Source organism: Abramis brama, assembly GCF_963993115.1.
Source record: "Abramis brama genome assembly, chromosome: 4".
Taxonomy (NCBI): Eukaryota; Metazoa; Chordata; class Actinopteri; order Cypriniformes; family Leuciscidae; genus Abramis; species Abramis brama.
Genome location: NC_139966.1, coordinates 43,579,572 through 43,601,982, shown reverse-complemented (window position 1 = coordinate 43,601,982; position 22,411 = coordinate 43,579,572). Strand labels below are relative to the sequence as shown.

Genomic DNA, 22,411 nt, shown 5'->3' with positions numbered 1-22,411 from the left:
TTTGTGTTGTACGTTGCCATGACGTTCACACACGCAAAACTGTAACAATGTATCGTACAAGGTAACATGATGTAACCTTGCTCTCACTTGAAATGTGTCACCACATTAAGTCCTTGATTTTGAGGGTATTGGACCTGGAAAGTCTTTGAAAAGTCCAAGAATTTAAAGTAAACCAAGGTGTGGGAACCCTGTAGATAGATAGATGGATGGATGGATGGATGGATGGATGGATTAAAAGTTAAAAAACTTAAAAGTATGCTTAAAATTGTGAATTTGTGAAGTTAGTGGCACTTAAATCAGTCTAATATTGGGTTGTTATGTCCAGTTTCATAGGAACACTAGTATTTTCAACCCAAATCTCCATGAAGCCTGCTAATCCAGTGGTCACATGTCTGATCATGTGATTGAGAACTTTCCAGGGGAAATACAAGCTATCTGATCCCTAATGCCAGGAGGACACTCATCTAAACAGAACTGTGATGGCCATTCATCAGCACAGAAAACGCCAGGCCATAAGCTACGCTAAGCTAAAGGACGAGGGCCTGAGAGGTTGATTTATGACAGCTTTTCAAACAAAAGACAAGCATGCTCCGAGGAGGAGTAGAACAATCCCTGGCAGGAGCATTACACAGAGCCTAAGCTAATCAAGGCCACGCTAGCACAGATGGGTTTCCTCCACGGAGCAGTTAGCCTTAACACTTCTAGCCACAGCTCAAGGAGAAACAGCTAAACTGATCAGGGAACAGGAGGGAAGCTCTTTTAACCTGTGAAAAGTGTTGAGACTGTGAATGGTCTTTGCAACAAATGTGTTAACTGGATAGCTTGTTATCCCCTGCTAAAAAGAGAGTGTTTTAAATGATGGTTCTCATTATGAAATACTGTTACAAAGCTCTTTTAATCTGTGAAAGATTGAAGAGTGTTGGGAGAGTGTTGGGAGAGTGAATAAAGTTTGCAATGTGTTAACTGGATAATATGTTACATGTAACACGTTACATCCCCTGCTGAAAACAATGTTTTGGAAGTTGATTCCCATCATGCAGTGTTGTTATGAAGTGGTTTTAAACTGTGAAAAAAAATGTTAAGACTGATTAATGGTTGTATCAAATTTACCAACAGAACACGTGTTACGTCCCATATTGAAAAGAGTGTGTTTTAGAAGTTGGTCCCCATATGCAGTGCTGTTATAAAGCTCTTTCAACCTAAGAAAAGTGCTGAGACTGTGAATGATGTTTGCAACAAGGACAATTAACGATTTGTTAACAGGATACCATGTTACAAGTAATGCGTGTTATGGCCCCTGATGAAAAGAGTGTGTTTTGGATGATGGTTCCTATGATGTAATGCTGTTATGCTGGTGTCTCCACCAGAAAGAACTTGCTAGCTTCAGCAAGTTTTCAAGTTTCACTGGTGAATAGCATGTTTATTACTCATATTTACACACTATTCTGTTAATTTACTTACTGACAAATAACTGAAACAACATCCTTCCTGTGCATGAGCTTTCTCTGATCACATGTCTATATTGAGGTAGAGCGAGATTGAAAGTGAAGAAAAAACATCTTCCTGATCTGCTCTATTCAAGAACATTGCTAGCATGCTAATGATGACATAAATAAACACTTTACTTTCCGTAAAATTCTATTTCAGATGGCACGTCCTCGCATCTTCCTCTTATTATCTGATTCAAATTGCACACAAAAATTACAAGAGCTTTCTGAAATTTGCATATCATTTACATGCATTTAGAGTAGTAGACGTTTTTATCCAAAGCAACTTACAAATGAAGACTTGCAAATGAAGAAGTGTACTTGAATGGGACTGCCTGACCAACTTCCTGAATTAAAAGTAGAAAGATTTATCAGTCCACTACAGTGTTATTTTAGTATTATCTAAGTATTTTTCAATATTTTGAATTTTATTTTTATAGTTATAATTTTCTAGTTATTTATTTATTTATTTTTATTATTTAATTTAAGTTTTAGTCATTTTGTTTTGAGCTTTTGTCATTTGAATTATTTTCTATTTCTATTTAGCTTTAATTCAGTTTCAGTTGTAGTAATTTTTTCAGTATATATTTATTTTATTTCAGTTAGTTGACAAGGCAACATTTAACTTTCATTGAAGTTTTTTTTTTTTTTTAGTTTAAGCTTTTCATCTAATATTTATATTTTATTTTATGTCAGAATTATTCCAGTAAGTGAAGTTTTAGTTTTAGTTAACAGTAACAACACTGGTCCACTGAGAAACAAAGTTGTATTACATGGTACAGGGTTCCTACAATGAAAGCTTTTGAGGAAGAACTAACCAGTAGATATCCAGGATTTTTGACACTGATTCTTTAAAAGGTATTCAATAGCGCACACACACACACACACACATACATATGTATGCATATATACTGTAGGCCTATATATATATATATATATATATATATATATATATATATATATATATATATATATATATATATTATAAACACACACATATATTATATAATTTCGATATCGATTTCGATATCATAATATCGATTTGACAGCACTACTGTGAGAAATTATTTATTTATTTTTGACGGACAAAAACTTTATCAACATGCATCTGTCATCTGTGCTGTCCATGCAAACAATTGCGGAGGCTGTTGCGGTATTATTTGATTGAGCTACTGTACAACTTTATGGCTTACTGGTCAATTTTTGTGGTATATCGCATTTCAGATTTACGCTAAACATCACATAAAAAGTTAATAAAATATGGCTGGCCGATTCACATGACAGTCACAAGGCTGTACTTAGCCAGAATAAGACACAAGATGGACTGTCAATAAGCCTGACTTTATGAGGCTAGTTTGCAACTGTCTGGTTCCCATGCTGAGTCATTATGCAAAGTGAAACTTTTACAGAAAGGGTCATTTTCTTACTCGCCGTCACAGTGTGATTTATGTACAATCACGCTCAAGAGAGCGCTTAGAAGCAGAATGTGTCTCAGACAAACCTACTCGACACTCCATTCCCCACAAATCTGACCTTTGACCCCAATACGCCACCCCTTCCTCCCCTGTCTACCCGTCTCTTAATGGATAGTGATATATAAACGTCCTTCTCTCTATCTGAGAACACTCCTCCACACTAGCAGACCAGAAGGTTTGGTAGCGGTCCATGTTTTTAGTAAGCGGCTCTGACAGTGAAGTGTGCAGGGCTCAATATGGTGCGCTCAATGGCACTGCAGTCTGTGTCGCTCAGCGGTCTGTTTCTGTGCCTGATAAGACGGGGGATAATGGTTCTGAATGTTTATTTTGATAAACCGCAGGGACATGCCGAATCCGTGACTGCCCCTGACCAGCCGAGACAGAAAACAGATGCTAACTGCTTTCTTCATAGTATTAGCAAGTAGGGAAGTGTCGTGGTGGTTGACTCATAAGGTAATATTTATGGGCTGTGACTTAATTAGTGGATTGTGCTTTAGCTGGTTAGCCAGTTTGTAAAGTAAAACACTCAGAAAAATTGCTTTTTAAACCCATCCCCCCTCACATTTTTTAACATCATGCCACAAGTGTCGCGAAGTGCCACAAATCATCAAAACAATGTATATGTATTATACATCTCTTAGAGTATGACTGGAATCTATAGCTGTGTTTTAAATCCTAGTTAGCCTCGCTGCCTACATAGGGAGCTTCCTTGTAACTGAATTAAAGTGCTCTCAGAAGGCCTCAGCAAACTTAACATTCAGTTAATAAATTATTATTAAAACAATCAAACTCTATCTAAATTGAAATGTTAAAAACATAAAATATGTAAACTTACTGTATATAATATTATAATATAGTAAAAATAATATTAAATAATAAAACAATAAATAATATGATAAAAACCATAAAATATTGTTCCCCTCAATATCTATTTTATTGAATTCATGAAACTTCTGAAATCACAATGAATCACGGTAAATTAATATATCAATACTCACACTTTCTGTGGATAAAAAAAAAAAGAAAGAAGCAAAATAGAGAGCCTTGTCATAATTATAGCAGAAATAAATAGCTTATATCGTAGAGCCTATTGTGTTGGACATCAGGTTAAAGGGATACTCCACTTTTTTTGGAAATAGGCTAATTTTACAACTCCCCCAGAGTTAAACAGTTGAGTTTAACCGTTTTTGAATCCATCCAGACGAACTCCGGGTCTGGCGGTACCACTTTTAGCATAGCTTAGCATAGATCATTGAATCGGACAGGACCATTAGCATCTCTCTCAAAAAAAAATTACCAAAGAGTTTCGATATTTTTCCTATTTAAAACTTGACTCTTCTGTAGTTACATCGTGTACTACGACCGGCGGAAAATGAAAAGTTGCGATTTTCTAGGCTGATATGGCTAGGAACTATACTATCATTCCTGCGTAATAATCAAGAAACTTTGCTGCCGTACCATGAGTCCAGCAGGCGTAATGATATGACGCAGCGCCTGAAAATAGTCCCCAGCTCAGTAACTTCCAATGTGACCGGGACTAAGTTTGTCTAACCTATTAGACCTATTTTCAGGCGCTGCGTCATATTACATTTTCCGCCGGTCTTAGTACACGATGTAACTACAGAAGAGTCAAGTTTTAAATAGGAAAAATATCGAAACTCTTTGGTCATTTTATTGAGAGAGATGCTAATGGTCCTGTACGATTCAATGATCTATGCTAAGCTATGCTAAAAGTGGTACCGCCAGACCCAGAGATCAGCTGAATGGATTCGAAAACGGCAAAACTCAACTGTTTAACTCTGGGGGAGTTGTAAAATGAGCCTATTTCCAAAAAAAGTGGAGTATCCCTTTAAAGTTTAAGAACCACTGCTCTATATAGCATCTAGGCTACATGCGCCACAGAAATAGCTTTAAAGAGAGTTTATATGTGTTCAATTAACTTTTATAGTATTTTTCTTAATTTTTTTTTTTAGTATTGAATGAAATTTACAATCAACATTTTTCTAACTTTTTCCATCTTGTTGAAATGCACGCTGGGATTGGCTTTTATTGAAGAGTACATGCAATGCTGCCTTAGAATAAATTACACTATGTTAGATGCCAACATTATTAAAGTCCCCATGAAATCAAAATTTACGTTTTTTGGCTTTTAGAATGAATACGTTAGCCTTACTGTTATCTATATGCTAGTGTGCTCCAAAACAATGACAACATTTGCAATCAAAAGCTCTATAGAATCTAAAGCGTCCGCATTACAAATGATGCTGAAGCTGTGGCTAAAATTGGTTACTTGTTCACACATTTACTATTTTCAAGTCAGGGAACGATTCAGACACGCGATTAGTATCACACGAACTCCCGCAGCACGAATACAAGCTTCTATATGGTTCAGAGACACGACAGCACAGAACGCATCACATAAGCGAGGTGACGCAGTCCAAAAAAAATGTATCGGACCCATTTTGCACAGAATGCTATTTTTTAAAGAGATATGAAGGAGATTAGGAGGAAACTGTGGCTTTAACAAGCTCAACGGCTCTGGCCGAGCTGTGATATAAACGCTATTGGCTATTTTAAAAAAGGAGATGATGTTTGATATGTCCTGCCCTGTCTTCCTGTTTCAGTGAAAATTACGTCAACACATTGAATGATGCTGCGCATTTCAAGGCACTCCAGTGGGCCTTTAAGTTAAGCTAAAGCTACCTTTTGGAACAACCTTCACACCAGGAGTGTGTCTGCAAAGCATGTTCGACATGCTCAATGACCACTCAAATTAGACAACAAGGCAATCAGCAAAGTGACTGGTAGCCAAGTGGATCTTGTTTCCCATAACCAACATCATCATCACAATGTCCATCATGCCGAATCAATGCCAGTAAGTGATGCTTTATATATCCATGATGCTATTAAGACAGAAAATGGGGAAAGAAATAGCATTCAGACTTAAAAATATACACACAAGGCTGATTCCTGACTCAGAGACAAATAATTGCTATGCGTTTTATTTAATCATTATCATATTAAGCAATGAGCGTATGAATGTAGTATCATTTGAAATCATGTGTTTCTAAGTGCAGTGCTGCCTAATGCAGCATTCACACCGTGTCATTATTGATGGGCTAAGCCATTAGCACTATGAGGGCACAAAACATTGATCATACAGCAGTGAGTCCCGTCCCCCTTGCAACAGAGTATGCGTGTGTCAGAGGTCAAAGCCACAAGCCTATGTCATTGGAACACGCTTTATTTGTATGCCTATCATCAACATAGAAATGAGCAGCCTGGGGCGTTTACAAGATGACCACTGTGAAAACTTGAGTTGCCTTAAAGGGACATTGACAGCATGGATAGAAAATCTGAATCACTACTAATACAGCACACAACAGAGAACACTGCACAGAATACTGTATCTCACAATGCAATGCTCATTATCAACAATGCATAATGAAATAAAAGTGATCACAGCAGGGATTTTGACATCTGCCAAAAGATAATGTGTTTTATATATAATTAGGGTGTGCACTGATATTAAAATTCTGGTCGATAACAATAAACATAATTAATTTCATATACATTTTTTGTAATTTAATATTTGTCATATTCATTTGTTAAATTTCAAGATATTAAAATTGCTAACTATTTTGTCTGAATAAAAAAAACTAATAAATAAAGCCAGTCACTTTAAATGCTGCAAGTGAATTGAGACATCACAACATTATAATGTTCATTTTGAGATTTTCTAAAAATTTATATTAAACAGCAATATTAAAGATTAACTTTAAATGAGCGTTAGTTGATGGCAAATGTTATCTAAATGTAAAAAAACTTAGCATACAATTAAATATCCAATCATTAGTTTAAACTGATCAATAAAAATAAATCTAATATCGGCAAACAACAGACATGGTACTGATATGTGCATCCCTAAAAATAACTTCTTTTTTTTTAAATATTAAAAATACTTTGGAAATTTACATTTAATAACATTAATATATATATTAATTCACATATTCACTTTAATAAGGTCATGTGAATTTCTATCATTTAAAAAAAATCTATTCCATTCTGAATATAATCACATCTCTCAACTTCTTCAAGTGACCTTTAACCTGTCATAGAGCCATCCTCATTTTCAGATAAGGCCATGTGAAACCTCCCTGGGCGATGCTCCGTCACTAACTGTGACACTGCAGAGCTCTCAGAGAGATAACGGCACAACTTCCAGCACTGTGGACAGATGGACAGAGCCAGACCCCGCGCTGTACCACACTGTCCCATTCCTCCGGCCAATAGTCCTGACCCAATAAGAGAAAAACACAAACACACTTCCCACCATCCAACCACACAAACCATAAGGATTCACCACAAAACAACAGAATATGTCTTCTGCGCCCTAAATTAGAGGAGCAGTGAGATTACGTCAGCCGTTTCACTGGAAAAATGCCGATTAGCAGGGAGAGGGATCTTTTGTCCCGGCAGCACATGCGCGTCATTGATTGTACTCGCTGTTTTAACCAGCGAGGTGGCTGGTGATGTCTGAGCCGGGTGGCACACTTCTCTGCTCGATCGGCCTCTCTCGCTCACAAGCTCACACAGACGCGAACAGGCATGTCGTTCCCAGGTGCCCTTCCCCCCATCTCTGCCTGGCCATTCCCCAAGCATACGTTTGCTTCTCTCTGCTCCACACTTGTCATTTTACATATTGATGTGAAGATAGATGTGAAGATAACATGTTCCCGGGATCATAGAGAACCATACAAGAACAGCTGATAAAACACACCATAGAGGGATGCAACACACACAAGCCAAGCAACACATGCTATCCTGGAGAAATCACTCATTACACTAACAATACAGAGTGTTAAAGTTTGTTCTGAAATTAAGAAATGAAGGATTTTGTCCTTTTATGAGGCTTCATTAAACCTCCATTAACCAATTGGTTATAAATAACAGCATTCAACAAATTACACACACACACACACACACACAAAAAGCTAATGAGATTGTCCAATAAAAATAAATAAACAAATAATACATTTTATAAATAAGAAAATTAATTCTGGGCTGATTTAAGTTATTTTTAGCCTCCAGAAACAATCCACTCCTTTGTTCTCAAAGATAGGCTTTGTTTTATAATGAAAAACCTGATCATTTATCTCTTGAAAATGTTACCAACGTCATTATTTTGTATATACTAAATGTTTCATTCATAAACAAAAACGGTTTAAATCTCCATTGTGTTTTCCATTATTCCTTCTTGAATTAAGCTCTCTAATGTCATCCCTAAATTTTTTAAATAAAAAAAGATTGTTAATGCTTTATGGGTTTATTTAAAGCTGCAGTCCGTAGTTTTTCCTCTTTGTCGCCATCTCTGTTCGAAATCTGCAATTGCAGTTATTCGCGGAATTATCAACTTTACGTGCGTTGTGCCTCGGCATGGCACAGCGCGGATGAATCCAATGTTTTGTGGAGAATGTGCGGCTGTCAATCACCGCGCCGGTGTGGATACTGGCATTCACAATCACAGATTGTACTTTTTGGAAGTATGACCAACGTAAGAATTTTCACCGGAAAATGTCGTCTGAACAAGTACGTAACATCCACTTTTGTTCTGACCAACTAAGGGGAAAAAAAGCATTTCAGTAAATTGCGCTGATTAAATCTAATGATCGCTTATCATATCACGTCAAACCATGCAAATTATACTTTGTTCTCAAATTGTTAATGTTAACAACATCAGCATTGCGTGACTACATTTAATGCCCTTCCGATATTTGTCCTTGTTTTCACATGGGCCCAGTTGTAGTCTCTTTTTTTCTCTTAAGTCTTTCGCGTTTTACTATGGGTGAATCTCCAGTTATCACTGGTGTTTGTCGTTTGAACCTTTCTGGATCCGCCATCAAACTGATAAGTTTAATTATATCAAGTGCTGTGAGAAAAGGCTATAAATCTCCACCTCTAACATCCTCACACTCAATATAACCTACTAGCCGAGACACCTTCTTTATGTGTACAGATGTCACGTATTGACGCTAAGACATGCTCAAATTTCCCGCGGAAATCCACCAGTACCACTGGAATTAAAAACATTATTACAGGTTTACTATTTTGAATCGAGCTACGGCAAGCAGATAGTGTTGAACACTGGCTGGTTATGTACTTGTTCAAAAAAGTATTTTAGATTATCTTTAACCCCAAAAAGCTATGGACTGCAGCTTTAAAGATGTGATTCATTTAAAAGGTGTTTTTATTCTACTATCTGTTTATTCTACTTTGTTTATTTGTTGTTATTTGAGATATGAATATGATTTCCCTGTTATGTACTGCAACAAAAAAGGATAATTATCCATATAATGAAAGACAATGGGGTCCAAAATTGGTCACTGGACTAATCATTACATGGGCATTTCTTAAAATGTCTTCTTTTGTGCTCCAACGAAGAAAGAAAGTCAGGTTTGGAATGACATGACAAGGGCAAGTACAGAATGTCAGAATGTTCATTTTTGGGAGAACTACCCCTTTAAATATCTATTTAGTCTCTCCTAAAGTTTCTCCTAAAATGTTTTAGGAGGCATAAAAATGAGACATGCAAGACAGGGCTGTCGTTCTAATTTTCATGGGACCTGGGACAACATTTTTATGGGTGGGCTTCACCACTCCTCAACCAGGCCCAATGCTATATCAGAAAGGACTGTGGTGGGCCCCCCTCATCATGTTCCCGTCCCATTGCCCCCTCTGGTACAGAGCTATGAAATGAATGTGGACAGATCATTGTATAGCCCAGATCATTTTGGGAAGTATTTATTGAGAAATGCTCGGGTTAAAGGGACAGTTCAATGAACTAGAAAACTGGAACACGTTGCCATCATTTACTCACCCTCGTATCGTTCCAAACCTGCATGACTTTCTTGGAACATAAAAGAAGACATTTTGAAGAATGTTGGTAACCAGATTAAAAAAATAAAATAAAAATAAAACAGTTTTGGTTATAGCCTACTTCCATCTATAATATCATATTTTTATGTTCCACAGAATAGAGTCATACCGGTTTGGAATGACATAAGGGAGTAAATAATGACAGAATTCTCATTTTTGAGTGAACTATCCCCTTTAATACCATAATCTCAGGCTTTTGACAGCAGACTTTGCTGTCTTGGCAAACCCAAGCACAGTTGGAGGCGATCTCTTCTGAAACCCCAGGGGAGACACATGTGAGATTTTCTCAGAATTAAACTCTATTAGTGTTCATTAAGATGACAAACAACAGCACTCTTTGTACTTGACACTAATGTGCACAGTTTATGGAAAAGTTGTGGATTTATAAACTGCGGTCATTTGAATCAGACAAATATGTGAATGACATCAAAATTTGAGATATGCAGCGCAAAAGAACACTGAGTTACAGACGTTGAAACAAAATATGTCTCAACAGTCTCCCATATATCCCGACACACACATTGTATGAGGGGCGCAGTGGGTCGGGGATGCCTAGAGTGGGTGTGTGTGATGTATTGCATTGCTCAAGCAACTGCAATCCCTCTGTCTGTATTGATAAACAGCACGGAACCGGTGGGCTCCAGGAAAACCCTTTTATCCGACGACACACAGAAATAAACTTGTCCGCTATGGTCTGTTTTCATACCTGAGTAACCCGGGCAGAGGTATGGAGCCGGAGCCCGAGCCCAGCAGTCCTTTCTTCCCACTCAACAGCTTCTCCACCAGCCCCACATTCCCGGTCCGCGCCGCCTCCAGCAGCTCGTGCTCCTTCCCCATCCCGGACACAAGTTTAATCCACGAGAACAAAAACAATCCGGACTGAACGGCGAGGTTTCCTATTAGTATTTCTGCAGCATGTTACCGACAACCAGACGCTCCGCCGTGCGCTGCTGTACGAATAAAGCCGCTAGTCCATACCGGGGCTCAATGATGGAATGATGCACCGGATATTTACTGTAACGCGGTCCCGGTGCAGCTGAGCTGAACGGGAGGATTCGGTCCTCCAGACGGGCCGGTTGCCTGGAGACGAGGGTTAAAGCACACTCACCAGCAGCAGTTCTGTCCGTGCGCTCTCGGTCACCGTACACACGCTGTTCTCTCTCTCTCTCTCTCTCTCTCTCTCTCTCTCTCTCTCTCTCTCTCTCTCTCCCTCTCTCTCGCTCTCTTTCTCTATGTGTGTGTGTGTGCGCGCGCGCGCCGTTGTACCGACAGCAGGGCGGCCCAGCATCAGTCTTTTCTCTCTTTCAGTTCCTATATGGCAGTCTTTCGTTACGAGAGGAGAGAGCTGCTCTGGCTGGGCGTGTAGTCAATGAAACCCTGTTACTGTAACCTTGTTTTGAGTTCATTGGCACACGAGAAGATATCATATCATATTTAAGGAACGTTTACACACTGTACTATGGTGGAGAGATGGTAATACTACTAATGGTAATGTAGGCCTACCATGATATGATACAGCAAGGTAACTGGTAGATGTTTTTCTTTTCTTGCAAGGATATAGCCTACTGTAACCTTCTATTTGGGGACAATCAAGAATCAACTGTATTTATTCTACACATGAACAAGAATATGGACATGGAATAGAAAATGAAATTCATGTAAACATGTTTAATTAATAATAATAAATTCTATTTGAAATAAGCATTTCTCATACTCAAGATTTTACAATTGTCATAACTGGATTAAGCCAATATTGAAGCTTGTAGAAACTGGAAAAACACTAACAGCTGGGAATATTCCCCCTATTGTTAGTACTTTGTTCTAGTTGGTTATTATTTGGGGAACCAAATAATAATGTTCTAGAAACTTTATTTTTAAGTTCATTTTACAAGCATAAAATAACGTTCACGGAATGTTCCGGGAATCAACAATTGTTAGCTTAATACATATAAATACATTAATCAGATTGCAATCTAATTAAACACCATTAAATACAATGGTATACACTAAATTGCCATGAAATTCACAATACAATTCCATAATTCTTCCATGGAACCACCACTGTGCTTTTTTATAAGAGCTTGTATATTTCTGAGCTACAATATTGAAATACTGAATGAACACAGATTACAGGTTTTCTCAGGGTGTTGTTTACTTCACTAACATCTCCAAAGCATTACTTCCTGTGCCGTTCAGCTGTGAAGTCTTGAAGAGAGGGAAAAAAAACAGTGCTAAATACTGGAAGAGGAACACAAGAAATGAAAGAGATGATCTGGTGTGTGTGTGTTTGAGAGAGAGAGAGAGGCAGCTGCAGGCCCACTGGGTGTTGGACAGAATCATTTCGACTTTGCCAAGAAACAGAAACAACCGGATCTTATGAGGCAGTTGTGTGCAAGCGCTCTCCATTACTCGCACAAAAACAAGCGGGTGTTCAGTGTCTATTTAGTTTCGAACTCCAGGAATAAACTCCTCCATAGAGCAGCAAACAGAGCAGTATTCATCTGCCTTAATAGGCAATGCATAAAGTGCGAGCACACACACACTTGTAGGCCTGGCTTTGCAATTCATGAGAGTACCACATGAGATTGAGGTTGTATGAAGGTGAAGCCAAACCAAACTGAGATTACACCGACGGAAAGACTTTTTTTTTGGAAACCCGGGGGAAAAGTGACCTTTTAAGTAGCACCTAGCAAAAGTGATTCATCGCCCAAAAAGTCACAAGTCCATGTAGAAGTCAAACCATTGTGGAAGTAAAAGCATGATACACAGTCTAGCTCCCATTTCATCACTTTAGAAATCGTACTAGTTATGGATACCAGTTAAAATGCGAAAAGTAAGGAAAACATCACACAAAGCAACATGGTTTAAGGTCACGATGTTACAGAAGTAGCGACAGATCTTTTCTTTCAATACAATCTCATTGAAATTCGTTACTATTTTACATTTTGGTGAATTGGTGGCTAATTCGTATGAATGCGTACAATCTCATGCATTCGTCTTCGTGAATCCCAATTATGGACATGTTTAGGGGTGGACCTTTATGTTTATATTTATTTCTAATAATCATACGTTTTTGTACGACTCACATCATACGAATTCGCCACCTTGTAACATAGTATTGTGACGTACATCCAACAGTGTACAATCAATTCACAACAGTGAAATTGATTCATGAAAAATAGAGAAGCCTGTTGTTTCATTTGAAGTCAAGATCAAGTTATATTTTAATAAAAAGAAAACAAATGTATAAATTGATGAGGTAAAAAAAAAATGTAAGTAGGTAAGCATGTGATTGAGAGCATGTGTGACAACATCTGATACATATGAAATATGGAACATCATTAATCATCACAAAAAAAAGAGCAGAGCTGAAACCCATGAATAAAATGTTTTAAGCTTTATTTCATGTCTCAGTACTTCAGCAGCTTCTGACAGTAACAAGAAATCATAATTTCTTAAGTTTGCTTGATTGAGCATCATTGTTCATCATTTGTGCTAAAGAGGCGGGACTCCATCTCTAAGAGGCGTGTCTATTACATATTGAGGCGGGGCTAGTGTTATAGGGGTGAGGCCTAGCACTACAGAAGAAAAGTTTTGGTTTCCTACAATCAGGTGTTTGTCATCCAGCTCTCAATGTTCAAGTCCAAACATCTGAAAAATGTTCTCCAGATGGAAGCTTGTGTTGTGAAGAGCATCAAAACATTCATTTAGAGAACAAGATGTGAGAGAAAAATCAAGCAGAACCTCTGGACTGGAGAAGGTGTGCAGACACAGGCACTTGTAGAGGCCGCTGTCGAGAGGAAAAACAAGGGCAGGAGAGAGAGCAAAGAACATTTTTGCATTCATTGTATTCCATAATAACTAGATAGGCTTTTCTCTTTTAAAGCATAAATAAGAAAAGCCAACCGAACACAACCTCTTAGAATTCCCACAAATGCATATGTTGAGCTGCTTTCCAACATCCAGCTCTGTTTTTATTTTTTCTTTGTGCAGAAATGCTGGTAATCAGATCAACAATGTGACAAAGCAAAGGCTAAACATTCCAAGTTCAAAGTAAATTAAACACCTGTAAATTAATAATTAATCTCCTATTATGACTGTTGCAGTCCAAATGTTCAACTAAAAAGACAAACATGGAATGACACTGCATTTAGTTACAAATACTGAACCGATACCTGCAAACCTCAACACATCTGTTCATATAGTAAGACAAATCAACTTGTGCTATGCAAATCCTGTAGTGTGTTCGTGAACATAAATATTTCCGAAAACATTTTTACAGTTTTTGAGACACTAACATAAGAATGAATTGTAAAAATGTTGCCTACACCGATTCAATCGCACTTATTAAAAAAAAAAACATTCTTGTATTTCACAATTACTATACATAAACACAAATTTATTAGTTGCTAAATATTATTTTTTTAATTCTTGTTAAACAAAAGAGTTCGGAAACAGTGCAAATTAACTTAAGACATTCCTCCAAAGATATGACATTCAACATCACACACCCTGACAGTGTGTAAGACTGTCCTGGGGTTAAAGGTCAAGGGTGGAATGTGCTGCAACACTGTGTATGATTGGTTAGAGAGAGAGCGAGAGAGAGATAAAGAATGTGCATTTATCACCTCTTTACACTTTCCCATGATAATTTAAGGGGTCTATCTGCAGACCTCACAGACACAAAGAAATGAAGTGAAAGAAATAATAAAAACAGGAAGAGAGCAACAAAACATCAAGAGAAAGTGAAATTTCCACAGGCTGTCCGAAGTGTTTTTTTTTTTTCTTGACTTTTTCTGATTCTGAAGCTTTGTGTGTACACTATAGTAAAGAACACTGTTCTTTAAGAGCAGATGCCACCGATTATAAAGTCTGGTTCCAGAGTGAAGTGAGAGCTCACGGCACACATTCTCCATTCTCCAATCGGCTGCAGAGTTTAGAGTTTTTCCGGCGCCGGGCCCCTCCAAGCACTCTGCTGCCCCCCTGTGGCGAGTGTCTGTCCTGTATGCACACACACACATGCACTGCCACTAGCTGTTGCTGCCCCCGCTGGTGAGTTTGAGACTCTTCATTTGATGCTGGAGAGAGTCTTTCTCCATCTGGGCTTCCGCTAGCGCCATCTTGGCTTTGGACAGCTCCAGTTTCAAGCATTCATTCTCCTCCACGAGCAGCTGTGTGGATGGAAAAGATCATTAGCTTGGCACACAAAAGTGTTTATGGTTTATCAGCCTGGATGCTTTGCTTGAAAGATAATTGCTATTGTGTAATTGATGTTAAAGGGGTCATCTTTTTGTCATTTTATTTTTTATCTGAGGTCCATTTATAAATATTAATCAGGGTTTTTAAATGTTTTTAAATGTGTTCATCGAATATGATAAACATGCTTTTAAGGAACATTTATTTGTATGTTTATCTCTCAATCATTATTATAATTGCATTGCATTGTTTTACATGTTGCATTACATGTTTTGCACCCACAATAAAAACTACAGCGCTTTGATCATGAAACAAAGCATTTAAATATCATCTTAAGACATATTATTGGAAGGAAGAAATAAAGTAACTGACATTTATATGCGTTTTATGCAAGTAGTCTGTTTGTTACACTGTTATAAAGATCTCACTGACTTACATTACAAGCTAATATAATTTCATTTTACTTTTTGGTCATATAAACTGCACTAAACTTGCATATTTTGGGCCTCAGCTTTTTCTCTTCTTCTTGAGTATGAGCTCCCTATCTCTATATGAAACATAAAAGTCTGATGTATCAAATATAATATGCCCTTTTTTAAACTTTTTTTTAATTCTTTTTCATATTTTGTCTAAAGGTTAAATAAACTTTAATTTAAAGACACACTATGTAAGATTTTTGGATTAAAATATCCAAAAACCACCAGAACAATGTTATATATTTTGTTGATTTGTGAACTTAAAAAGTAATAAAGTACCATTTTTGGTACGCGAGTACCATTTTTACCATACCTAATATCAATCTAGCTCACTGCAGTGTGCAACAAGTGTCTCATATAGTAGCCGCCGAGCAAACGCACAGAGTAGCATTATAACAACTTTCATCACACTCAAATGTATCTAATATGATAAAACATACGCATGACCGGAAGAAGCAGAAGCGGCATAATAAAAGCTCCACTGCTCTCGAGCCGTATGTCGCGCTTGTCTCTCATCACTCCAGCGGCTTTCGTAACCTTAATACATTACCGGTTATCCATGACTATGATTTCTGCACGAGTCCCGTCGTATTCTCCACCGGCTGAAATCAAGGCGTCATCAAGCTACGCCTTTGTTTTGAATAAGTGACCTCTAGCGGCAAAAAATTACATAGTGTGCCTTTAAAAAGAACTAATCTAATTTTTCTGGGTATGATTTCATATGTCAGGCTTTAGAGGGTTAAAACAGGCAAACCAAGACATGGTAAAAAGACTTACAGACATACATTTGTATACAAGGCGCAAAGTAAAACGTTCACATAAAGCTGCAGTTTTACCCTGTGATGCAGTACATCATGCAAAATGTACATATCGCAAATTGTACCTGTTCTCTACTTGAGGGGGTGGGGCTTGTGTGTGACAGAGGTGCAGTCTGAGTGGCTTTCGGCTGACTGGCCACACCTACAGGAACTTCAGGGACAGAACTGAGCCTGCTGTCATTCACATGCCCCGCCTTCTGAAGCTTTGGGTCCGCAGCGCGTTCAGCTGTCCGAGGGGAGAGAGGGGAGGGATGCATTTAGAACGTGCATTCCTGAGCTTTAATCCTATTTCAAAATAGTTCAAAATGGAGGCAAACTTTAAAGTAAAAGAGAGAGTGCATGCATGTGCCAGAGGGATTTAAATGGGGGGAAATGCTACAAGGAACTATTATAGTTTAGGAGTGAAAAAGGGAGCAGGAAGAGATAAACAAGAAGTAAGGGACATGAATAACCTCGTCCAATGCTGAATGAGCCGTCATCTTGACGATGGATAAGCAGATTATGAATATGCACGGCGATGGGCGTGGCTTCGGGCTCTGACGCTTTGTCACGGGGACCATCATCCTGATTTAAACACATAACATGTCGAGGACACTAAATAAACAAAGTGAAAGTTGAATTTGACTGATACCATTATGTTAATTTCGATAGACATTGCGATAATACTGATATCTATCATTCTTTTGGCCATGATATAATTGTGTTGTGAAATATGACAATGTCTAAATGTACCTTGAGGTTCACGTGTGTATCTTTGATGGCGATCTCCATGGGGAGGACCTGGGAGGCGGAGTCATCCCCCAGGAAGAGGGCGAGGTTTCGCAGTGATGTCATGAGGAAGTCGGCACTGAAGGCCTGTAGGCGGCACTGCAGGAAGCCGTTCTGTTCTGCGAGAGGAGAGTGAACCGCAGCCCCCGGGCCACTTTCCAGCCTTACTTGCACCTCTGGATTTAATAACACCATGCTGGGGTCAGACCCTGACCCAGAGCCTGCGAGAAACAAATACAATTAGAAATGAAGTAATGTCCTGATGTCATCTTTCACAGATTTGGATTGTGGTGTCAAAAATGTTTTGTTCGTTTAAAGGTTTTCAGTTTTGAGCCATGAAATGCTTCGTTCACACTGACAGAGTGAGTTTGGAAATATCGCAATTGCGATTTCTCAGCACATGAATGACAGAGCAAGTGAGAAACTCAGAATTCTAGCTTACACAAGCTGCTGAGTTGTGATGTCGTAAGGGATGGGTTGATGATGGAAAACTGATCTATGATATTGATGGTATCATATTTTACACCAATAATTTACATTTATAATCCATTAAAAAGCTACAATGATAGTACAGTACTATTAATACCGAAGTCCTCTGATTTCATTTTTTTGAATACAACCGATAACCGTTTCAGACACAAGATTGTACCAGCTCCTTTTGTATGAAACAAGCGAGAGCTATTCTGCACACAACATCACAAAAGAAGCGCTGGCTTCAGTTACATGGATGAGCAGACTTTTATATAGTATAGCATTGCTATTGACGATGGTCATTATCAGGAAATAACAGACCTTGAAATGTTGTGACTGACCAATCAGAATCAAACATTTCAGAGAGCATTGTAATGAGTCATAATAATGAAAGCCTAACTCGAAGGTACAAGCCTACCAGGTGCACTTAAAGGCAGAAAGAGATTTTAGGTCGATAGTAAGTGTTCCTGCTGCTGGATAGCCTGACGCGTCGCTTCACATTTGCATAACGTTAAACATTTCTCAAGTACAGTTCCTGTTGCTCTCATTGAAAACGAATGATTCCAGGTCTCTGTCAGTGTCAATGCCCCTTAATACTTAAGCATAGATGCCATTACAAAAAAATGCACGCAATAATGAAGATCCACATGATGAAAACACCATCTACTCCATGTTTCTCCATGCAATGCGATAAGCATTGGAACTACAAGAACACATGAATGTGTACACAGTCATGCAGGAAACCAAGGGATCACTAATGAGTGGAAGTCAAGGGACCACTGCACAGGCTGTGGATTCAGACGGGAAAGCGGGACACGGGAGACAGCTACCAGTCTAAAAATAGACAAATCCAAAACATTGAAACGCTGCTTTTAAATTATGCATTGAACCCAAAATGTCAGCGCAACAATGCTTGTGGTAATGAATAGAAATCTCATTGAAAGATTTCTCATAGAAATCTCATCTCATCGCTTTTGTGCATGTGAATGAGTTTGAATTGTTTTGCTCTAGAACAAAAAGAGATTTGCACGTCATGTTTGTGATATCAAACGTTCATTTCTTCAATGTCCTCTGGAAATAGTGGAGTTGGAAAGACCATCATTACAAGAGATAGAAGTGATCATTCCTGTCATTCCTAGCTGAACATTTAATTAATCTTTCAACAGTTGTGAATAAAACAAGCAAACGCAGCACTTTCCCTACCAAGTGCAGATACTGAAGAACAGCAAGAATTCTGCAAGAGGAAAGTGAATGAGTGAGAATAACTGAAAATAGAGAACATGGGAGCAGGTGAGAGAGAGATACAGGGAAACGGACTGAAAAACAGAGGCTAGCAGAATCAGTCAAGAGAAACTGAGCATGGAAAAGCCTACAGATTATTGCTTGGAGAGGAAAGAGGCAGTGCTCTGAAGCAGCCTAGATAAGACGAGAGCGAGTATGTGTGTGTTTATGTGTGTACAAAGTCTCCTGAACCAGCAATTCTGGTACTGCAGAACCCAGTGGTCTGTGACAGCAGAGAAACGACAGCACAAAACCAGAGCAGCTAAGGAAGAGAGCGAGAGAGGATGAAAGGGAAGAGCTGGGAGCAGTGGGCGAGAAAAATGCCCCATTACAATTCACACATCACACAAACTTATTATACTGCTGAAAAAAGGCTCTTATTTAAATGAACAGTATTTGTCCACTGACTGAGGTGCTGTTTACCTACAACTAGGCCTGCCCCCGACTAAAGACTTTTCAAGTCGACTAGTAGTCGTTCATTTAAGCCACTAGTCGACTAATCGCACGTTTATATTAATTTAATTACATAAATATATACTGGGTGGCAGAATATAGCTCATGTCTCACGCTTAAGCTCACACATAAAGCCAAAAAGGCAAAAGTAATGATTATGAATGTGTCGGAAAAAAATAGCAAGGAGACATTTTAATTGTTAAATTAATTAATAAACTAGTGTTTTCTGAATCAGTGTCGGCTGCAAAGATGAAGATGATGTTGACTCGTCATCTCCATGTAGTGGACGCGCCTATGGAGAGAAATGCACCTCATACAGATTTGTTTTCGACTTTAATTGGTTTGTTTAACAGTAGACATTTCAATTTAAAAAAAAAATAATATTTTTTTCAAGTCAGTAAGGCAAGTAGCCTATACGCTGAGTTTCAGTTCATTTAAGTGACACGCTGCAGTTCACAGAGACCGAGAGGGCAGAAAGCACATCCTGTTTGTTTTCTTTATTTTACAAAAGTACAACCTTTTGTTATTATGAATATACACAAATAAATAATAGTAAACCCGTTCCGCACTCTGCACGAACACTTGGTTATGCGCCTAATAATAGCGCACATTTATCTAGGTTAACATTACAGCGGTTATGTAAAGTTTCTACTACTTACATGTTTCAAACGATAAGCCATTTTTGAGATGGATGGATGATAGGCAAACGCCATACTGTAATTACCACAAGGACCATCACGGACTGCGTGACTTCGCCTGTGGAGTTAACTGCCTAATGAAATCTTGGTCGACTAAGCCTCTAAAGGGAACAGCCCTACTAAAAACTGAAAACTTTTTATGCGTTTTGGGGGGACTGAAAACGCAAACTTTTGAAAACGGGTTTCAAAGTGCACGTTTTTACAAAAAATGTGAATTTGTGAAAATTGTGACTTCATGCACAAGCGTATTAAGTGTTCAGTTTATAGGCGTGTAGTTTCTTTACAAAGTGACATCTACTACTGGCTAACTACTAGCCTGGCATGCATAATACAACGTTTTTGATCAATTTCGCGGATCCGTGTCAACCGGGATAGTTTTGACAACGTTGTTGTCTGTACGTGAAAAAAACAAAGGAAAAACTTTTCAGTTTTTAGTACATCATTCTCATGTAAATGTACCGAGTCTCTAAAACACCCCTTTAAAGCACTGCTACTAGAAGCACTAAAGCTAAATATTAGATATTAATATTAAAGAAGCTTAAATTTCTCAATTGACAAATACATTTTTTTGCAATTAGTTTGACCAATCCACCAACTAGTCGTTTATGAAGATACGTACAATAGGTACACTACCAGTCAAAAATTTGGGGTCAGGTCAGTTTTTTAAATTTTATTTTTAAGAAATTAATAGTTTTATTCAGTAAGGATGCATTAAATTGATCAAAAGTGACAGTAAAGATATTAATAAAGTTAAAAAAGATTTCTATTTTTAGATTAAAAAACTGTTCTTTTGAACTGTCTATTCATCAAAGAATGAAAAAGCATCACGTATTCTACAAAAATATTAAGCAGCACAACTGTTTTCAACATTGATAATAATAATAAATGTTTCTTGAACAGCAAATCAGCATATTAGACTGATTTCTGAAGGATCATGTGACGCTGAAGACTAGAGAAATAATGCTGAAAATTCAGCTTGGCATCAGGAATAACTTACATTCTAAAATATATTAAAATAGTAAAAAGTTGTTTTAAATTGTTAAAAAAATTAACAATATTACTGTTTTCCTGCATTTTTAATCAAGTAAATGCAGCCTTGGTGGTTATAAGAGACTTCTGTCAAAGACATCAAAAAATCTAACTGACCCCAAACTGTAGTGTTTGTGTTCAAACCAAACACAAAAAGTGCTGGGAGAGTGATCACACAACACACACAACTCGTGCAAACTCACCGACAGCATCTACACTCACAAACGTGTCGTGCGCACAAACACACACTATGTAAACATATGAAGATACACACTTAAAGTACCTTCACCACTCTGAGTGGCTGATGCTGAAGACACTAAACCTGAAAAAACGCAAACAGCAAGGGTTTATCAGGTGTATCATTGACACACGTGCACACACAAACACAGGTGTCAAACGGTCTTACCCAGGCTGCGGTTGCTAAGATACTGCCGCAAACTGACGTTGCCGAGCTGATTGGGTTGGATCCGCCCCACCTCCAGAGCTACTGCTGTGTCATCACCCTTCAGATCCAGAGAACAGCAGACCGAGTGAACCTTTAAAACCAGTACCGACACCTGCAAACGCATGCAATACAGGTATTATATACATGGCAACACATTACTAACACTGTAGATGCATAGATAATGTACTTACAATCTCATTATTTTCATTCAGAATAACAAAAAAGTTAACTTGGGAAAAGAGGAATGAAAGGAGAGAAGAAATTACAAGGTCTTTTGTGGGTTCGTCTATGCTCTGTGAGGCAGCGCTGATGGCGTCAGGTGACTGGGCCTCATCTGCCTCCTGAGCGAGACTCACATTAGCCCCTTCTGTGGAATTCTGTTCATTTAGAGCGTCCTTAAAGCCAGAGATCGATACATCATCTATAACAAAACACACACATGCATATTATTTGATTAGAGCGAGAGAGTGTAACTGCATATAAAAATCAATTATAAATTTCCCATCACGCCTGGACCTGATGTGTAGCTTGCGCTAAATCTGAATGAATTTGTGGTTATGATGAAACACAACAATAGCCCAAACCTATAGATGTTACAATACAGCCCCCTTGTGGTCACTAACGTAATACAGCTCTGGTATAAGAGAATACACATCAGTGAAACATGGTGTTCTGGAGTGCATGTACCTCTCTCTAGCAGGTCACAGTCCTCCAGTGAGTAGCTGTCTATGGAGAGATCATCCAGAGACTGCAGCGAAGGACTTTTCTTCATGTTCTTAAAGGACACGGCGAAACTCGACTGTGACTTGCCCTGCATCAAACGACCACTGCAGAGTACATGCAAAAAAAGCAGGAAAAAGTGAATACAGTGAGCACAT

The 22,411-nt window shown here is 38.2% G+C and overlaps 2 protein-coding genes across 7 annotated transcripts in view; both read right to left on the bottom strand.

Moving 5' to 3' along the window:
* Positions 1-11,089, bottom strand: part of anks1b (ankyrin repeat and sterile alpha motif domain containing 1B) — a 165,011-nt gene extending 153,922 nt beyond the window's left edge. For all 5 annotated transcript variants that reach the window (XM_084111782.1, XM_084111787.1, XM_084111788.1 and 2 more), the window contains exon 1: positions 10,605-11,089. In XM_084111782.1, the coding sequence (XP_083967908.1) occupies positions 10,605-10,735 (131 nt within the window). In that variant the 5' untranslated portion in view covers positions 10,736-11,089. The remainder of the gene's footprint in view (positions 1-10,604) is intronic.
* Positions 11,090-13,280: 2,191 nt separating this feature from the next.
* The window catches only part of bltp3b (bridge-like lipid transfer protein family member 3B), a 30,662-nt gene continuing 21,531 nt past the window's right edge, over positions 13,281-22,411 (bottom strand). The window contains exons 15-22 of one of the 2 annotated variants that reach the window (XM_084110914.1): positions 22,221-22,360; positions 21,800-21,954; positions 21,495-21,645; positions 21,372-21,410; positions 17,121-17,377; positions 16,841-16,952; positions 16,454-16,614; positions 13,281-15,069 (exon numbers count right to left, since the gene is read on the bottom strand). In XM_084110914.1, the coding sequence (XP_083967040.1) occupies positions 14,929-15,069; positions 16,454-16,614; positions 16,841-16,952; positions 17,121-17,377; positions 21,372-21,410; positions 21,495-21,645; positions 21,800-21,954; positions 22,221-22,360 (1,156 nt within the window). In that variant the 3' untranslated portion in view covers positions 13,281-14,928. The remainder of the gene's footprint in view (positions 15,070-16,453; positions 16,615-16,840; positions 16,953-17,120; positions 17,378-21,371; positions 21,411-21,494; positions 21,646-21,799; positions 21,955-22,220; positions 22,361-22,411) is intronic. The other variant, XM_084110915.1, reaches the window with a different exon arrangement.